This window comes from Octodon degus, unplaced genomic scaffold, assembly GCF_000260255.1.
Source record: "Octodon degus isolate 3935 unplaced genomic scaffold, OctDeg1.0 scaffold00008, whole genome shotgun sequence".
In the NCBI taxonomy this organism is placed as follows: domain Eukaryota; kingdom Metazoa; phylum Chordata; class Mammalia; order Rodentia; family Octodontidae; genus Octodon; species Octodon degus.
The window spans coordinates 5,244,043-5,250,461 of record NW_004524584.1 but is presented as its reverse complement, the minus strand read 5'-3'; the positions used below and the strand labels follow the sequence as shown (position 1 = coordinate 5,250,461).

The 6,419-nt window shown below is 34.9% G+C and overlaps 1 protein-coding gene across 3 annotated transcripts in view; it reads left to right on the top strand.

The window, feature by feature from the left end:
• Positions 1-6,419, top strand: part of Ppp2r3a (protein phosphatase 2 regulatory subunit B''alpha) — a 113,233-nt gene that overhangs the window by 15,655 nt on the left and 91,159 nt on the right. Inside the window, exon 1 of one of the 3 annotated variants that reach the window (XM_004625000.2) lies at positions 5,125-5,591. The exons of the other annotated variants lie outside the window; for them this stretch is intronic. Coding sequence (XP_004625057.1) covers positions 5,460-5,591 — 132 coding nt within the window. The 5' untranslated portion in view covers positions 5,125-5,459. Of the gene's footprint in view, positions 1-5,124; positions 5,592-6,419 lie in introns of those variants that run through there. 3 annotated transcript variants of the gene reach the window in all.

Here is a 6,419-nt window from a genome sequence, read left to right as displayed (position 1 = left end):
TTTTTACAAAATCTTCAGGGCGGCGACCTAGCGCAGCGGTTTTTGCGCCGGGCTCTAGAGCGCAAGGTCGCCGGTTCGCGCCCCCGTCCCAACTCTTTCTATTTGGGGGCGGGAGAGATGGCTCAGTGGAATAAGCGCTTCCCTGGCAAGCGCAAGGGCCTGAGTTCAATCCCCGGTTCCGCAAAAAAAAAAAAAAAATCTTCTTAGGTGCTGTGTTCCAGTTGTCATCTATCCCTTTTTAGAGCCAAGTTTTCCATAAAAACACAAATAACCAAGTAAGAGGCATATTTTACTAACTCTGTGCTATTCTTCCTCTGTCCATGATTTTATTAACATAGACCAGTTCTTTCTTGGCCTTTAAGAGGTCTGGTCTTCTCCCCTCTGAATTTGGTGGAAAAGAGTTTAATAAATTAAAACTTAGATCTTATTTAATCAAAAGACATAGACCCAGTGACAGTGAACCTGTAAGAGCTTTCCCTGACACAAACAGCCCTCTCCCACATGCATGCTGTATATAGGTTCATCACCACTGACACAAAGGAATGATTTCTTAAAATTGAACAACAGAGCAGACTTTTCCTTTGAGGACATGTTAATCTCTGTTGCAATTTTTAAGTGCTGTTATGACTTTGAAATTTCAGGGAATTACAGGAAGTAAATGGAATAAAAATAATTTCTTGTCCTTTACTCCAAATCAACATTATCCTAGGAGGTGCCTTAAGGGGGGAAAAATTTTTTTTTCCTTATCATTTCTCTGTCCTCACACCCAGCAAAGTATCTGGAAAATAATAGGTGATCGTAAAAGGGCTGGCCAAATAGTTCAGCAGATTAAAGCGCCTGCAAGCAGGTGCAGGGGTCAGGAGTTCGATCCCTGGGTCTGCCATGCTGGCCCCACTCCCAGGACGCACTGAGATGGCAGTAGAGACTGGGCGTGGTGCGTGCCTGTAATCCCCAGCACTTGGGAGGCTGTAAACAGGAGAATCACTATGAGTCTGATCTAGTACTAAGACCCTGAACACCCTGTAGACTCTTCCCTAAAATACAAAAAATAAAATAAAATAACTTTTCATAAAAATATTTGAATGAGTGAATGATTATAAAATTGAATTTGCCTTGAGTTTAGACACTACTGGGAAATAATTATTAGATTATAAAATATTACAAATAGAAGCTTCTTTAGTTAAACATGAGTCTGGTGATCTGTAGAAAATCATAAACTATATGTATTCATCATAAAATAATCAGCCTACTAAGTATTAGGATTAGAGTTGAGAACACAATTAGGACTGATTTAATGAGAAATTATATCATCTTATTGCTGTATTACCCCTCATTCAAAAACAACTAGCAGTGAACTTGGGCAACCAGGAACTCTTAACTACCCATCTCTGAACATGCACTGATGTGACCCCTGCCCCTTCAGAAGTCTGGCATATTGGCTGATCATGTTGAAGCCAGAGCTGGGCCCCAGGTGAGTGAGTGTGAGTGATGGCAAGCCTTGCTTTGGGGGCTGCTGTGAGACTACGACAATAAAGCCGAAACATTTGGATAGTAAGCCATCACTTGCCAGTATTCTATTAAAAAGTAGCCCAGATACTTCTCTAGGACTGGTTCAGCACTTGTTTACTGAAGTATTTAGGATTCTTTACAAAAAGGCATTGTATTTGAGGGTCACTTAATATAAATGACAAAAACAAATCCTGTGTTTTAATGTCCTAAATTGTGGTAAAATTTATTTTAACAGGAAATTTAAATGGATTTGAGTGTTTTACTTCTGCTAAGTATTTTCAGTAAAGCAAAGTGAAAAAGGAATTGAAATTTTTTACATTATTAACTTCAAAGGAATAAAGAGCTTTTGAAGGAGATAGGGAAGGAGGATTACATCTTGACTCTGTATTTGTCCCTGTTTTAAAGAAAATGCACAAACAGTATTCCCAAAACCTGACAAGTAATATTTCAATTTCTTGCCATTCCTCATCCCCAATGCCAAACTCTACCATGTGTGCTTGTAGGAGGAAACATCCTCATGTGAAACAGTGTATGTGTATTTCCTTGCAGCTCATAGTAGGAACTCTAGACCTGTAAAACAATACCTGATGGCCCACTTATAAATAAAATTCATCATTTTTTTTAACAATTTGTTTTTGGGGTTTTTTTTGGTGGAACCAGGGATTGAACTCAGGCCCTTGCACTTGCCAGGGAACCGCTTATTCCACTGAGCCATCTCCCTAGCCCCTGTTTTTAACAATTTGTATGTTGCCAATTTGTACTTTATCTCAATAAATACTTAAGTACAAAAAAAAATCATAAACTATAAAAACTAGAAAAATTAATTTTTAAATCTATACATTGAACATGTTAATTCAAACTGTTAATTTATTCAGATGTCCTTTTTATTTCATTTTTATAAATTTAATTGTATTGGTATGCTTTTGCTCTACATTATGTCCACATTCATCATAGGGAATTTGTGCCTGTGCATAATACATATTCGTCCTTCTTTTCTTCCCCATTCCCTTCTCCTCAAACCCTCTTTCCCTCCTTATTTACATAAATTTTATTTCTATTCTTTTCTATTCTTTTTTTCCTTTTCCCTTTCCCCCACCCCCTCCCTTGTTCCTCTTCCCACTTGAACATTTTCTTCCTACTTTCTGATATGTTTTTATATGGAGCCAAGCCTTTTTCTTTGAGAATAAATTTTGTAAGTTCTGTGATACCTTTCTTAAATAAATCACACTTGCAATGCATTTGTTCACTGTTTCTAATTTCACTTCTTTAGAGCAGGAATTTAGGGCCAGGAAGATAACTCAGTAAAGGTCCTGAGTTCAATCCCTGGTATCACAAATAAATAAATAAAGCATGATTTAAGTCAGTAGTGAAGCAGTTTAAATGTACTGACCTTCTAGATTTTAATGATTTTTCTCTTATCTTACCCATAACTAATTTTATAGCAAAAGTATTTTATTTAATTTTACTCTTTGTAAAATTCAGATTTTTAATTTTTTATAAATATTCTTTTTTCTACACTCATGTTTCATTATATAGTGTATGGTTGCATTATTTTGATAAGTTCAACCAACACAAGCTAGTTGGGAACAGAAACAACTGACTCGTAGGAACAGTGCAGCTTAGTTACTGAGATTAGACATATGAGAGTGTAACAAAGTGAACCACTAGCGTGCATCAGTGTGTTGTGGATATTTGTTGCTCTGTTTTACAAAAATTGGCTAATCCAGAGAGTATATAAAGTGGAGTCTGTTTAAAGATATCGTACAGCCTTTCACTGAGCATTGCACATGTAAAATGATCACAGTAAGAGACCTAAATATGTAAAATTGGAGTTGGAATTTGAATAGTTTTTTGTATATGTTTGATATATAGTAATTTTGTGTATGACTTGAGGAAAGGGAGCATTTTCAAGAGAGGGATGAAGAGTCACCCCCAAGGCCAGAGGTTGATAATGGAAAGGGGGAGATATGTTTGAATTGAATAAAATTAAATCATAAGTCTAATGACTGTAACAAACTTTTTAATTTAGAAATAAGTAATGAGGAAAATAAGACTATTCTAGGAACAAGTATAAGGGAAGAATACAGGAAAGCTAGCTTAAAAAGTTAACATGTAAGCCCAGAGAGAATAGTGGGAAAATAAGGAAGACTTGGAATGAAGCAGAAAACCAATGATTTTCAGCTGTAATCTTCTTTTAACCTTAGTGCATAGTGAAAGATTTCAGGTAAGGTTTACTATGAGCTGAAGTTCCACAGCTTAAATTAAAAAAAAATAAGAAACCAATTATAGATATATAAGCCCAGTGTACACATTATAGAGTTGTTAGAATGTAGAAAAAAGCTGGCTTAAATTATGGAAGACTAAAGACTTATTTAAATTGATAATAGGGTCTTACTATGTATTCCAGCCTGGTCTTGAACTCACTGAGTAGCCCAGGCTGGCTTCAAATTCATGAAGATCCTCTCGCCATAGCTTCCTCAGTGCTGGGATTACAAGTATCCACCACCACACCCAGCCAGAAAACTAAAGAATTGTTTTTAGTAATTTTATTGAGAAACAAATAATGATGAGACAGTTTCAGAACCGATTAATAGGACAGTTTCAATAATTAATACATTGCATATTGTTGTCTTTGTAGTGGTTATTCATAGTACAAGATGCAGACATGATATCCTGTCCAAACACTATTCGTACAAATCTTTCTTCTCATTGAATTAAGAGAAAGTAGCTGTATATCTATCCTATTTTGTGTATACAGATACAAAATGGTCCTTCATTTGTATCCCCTTTTTTTGTTTAAAGAATTTAATACCCGCTCAATTACACAATAAAAGATTTCAAACTATTTTTTTTGTTTTTTAAATAATACTAGCTTCAAATTTTCTAGAATTATAAATATTGGATGATAAGATTAAAAACATTCTGAAATATCAATCTTAAACACAAAAGCCTAATTTATTTGTATTTAATATATGATATTAAAATTATATGATATTTTCTAAATCTGAGGTGATTTATTTAAAATTCCTCAACGTAAAAGTCTCATAAATTCAGGATGCACCATGACATCTTTGATAATTTTTTATACACTTATTTTAGCTAAATATATTGTCATACGTGTCTAAAACTTGTCTACAGTATTCATTTGTTCCAGTTTCTTAAACACTTGTGAATAAATTTTCAAACTGAATCTATAATAACTTCATAAAACAGTATGTTTGATGATTAAGCTACACTTCTGCTTTTTAAAAATTTTTTTTTCAAAATCTGAGACCAGTAAATTTTTTGTAAATTACAGTTTGAGGATGAAAATTTCTGTTTTTCTCCACATTTGGACTAGAAAGGTCTAAAGAGTTTTAAATATTTGGTTCTCTTCAAATAAGAAAAATTCTTAATAGTCTCAAATGTGAATTTTTTTTCACAAAATATTAAGTAGTGGCAGTTGAAAACATTCTATACATTCTTTTTTCCTTGTTTGAGTAGAAACTGCTTTATGTGGATTTAGTGACATCTTATATACTCTGAGTTTGAGAAGTTAGCTTTATCTGAGAAGTTGGTATTTTTAGATCCAGCTGTAATGTTTCTAACTTTGGTACTCGGAGTAGTGGGTGCTTCCTTTCCCAGAAGGCTCTGTATTCGCAACATGTGCAGGTCAATTTGACATAAAGCTACCTGCAAGGAGCAACAGACCCTTTGTAGGCTGTCTTTCTAATTAGAAAATTATGAGCAGGCATTGGGAGCCACAGGCTGTATTTGGGAACCAGCTACATGTCAGGACAAGCACGGATTGTTGTCCCAAGAGGCTGGGAGTACATAATGCTTAAATTTAATTTGTTTGGGAGATAAGAAGAGAAATAACCTTTCTGCCTGACAAGATTGATAGCTTATTAAATCTGACTATCTTCTGAAGTGTGCTGGACAGTTGCGAAGTAAATGCTCACTTTTCAAAGATGATGATCAAGGAAACATCTTTACGAAGGGACCCGGATTTAAGAGGAGAGTTAGCTTTCCTGGCAAGGGGCTGTGATTTTGTTCTCCCGTCACGATTTAAGAAGCGGTTGAAGTCATTTCAGCAAACACAGGTTTGAAAGTTGGGTGTTTGTATAAAGTATTTCATTACTAATAAAACCACCCAGTGAACTAAAACTAACTCAAATATTTTATAGCTTACTTGTATCTTGATATTAGATCAAGGAATTAATCTGTGTTCTCTATTCAGCTATTTGCAGAAAGCTATTTGTAGAGGGATTCCAGCAGGTTTAAAAATAGACCTTCTGGACCTGGAGTACAGTACTCACATTTTTTTTCTCTTGTACAGAGGGAATCCAATTTTAAAGAAAACAAATACAACATTACAAATATTTTATGTTAGGCAGAAAAATAGTAGAATTTGTAATAGAAATACTTTTGAGAAACTAGAATTTCTATATTTAAAGCTTTATTTGCACTTTAAATCACTAGCCTGTTATTAACATACTTGTATCTTTAATGAATGTTTGTTTAAAAAGCATATTGATCCTGGTAATACTTTTAAAGGCCCTCTTTTTATATGCAGATAATTGACTCTGACGGGGGGGGGGGGGGGAGAGAGAGAGAGAGAGAGAGAAGAAGAAGAAGAAGAGAGATGAGATAAAGTATGGCAGTTCCTTCTAAATTGTGAAAAATTGTCTTCCCCGTAGTAAACTGAGATTTCGTGATTTCTGCCTGGAATGACCACTTCACAGAGTCTGCTTTCTTGCTTACAACCTTAGAGCCAGAATCTCACCTCACAAGCTGTCTAATATTGATTATAATATAAATCAAAGACTACAAATGCCAGGCATCCAAATTCCAGGAAAAACCCAGAGACACAAAATAATTTCTAATTATTTGCGTAAGCCATGTCTCTGTCTCTGTCTCTGTCTCTGTCT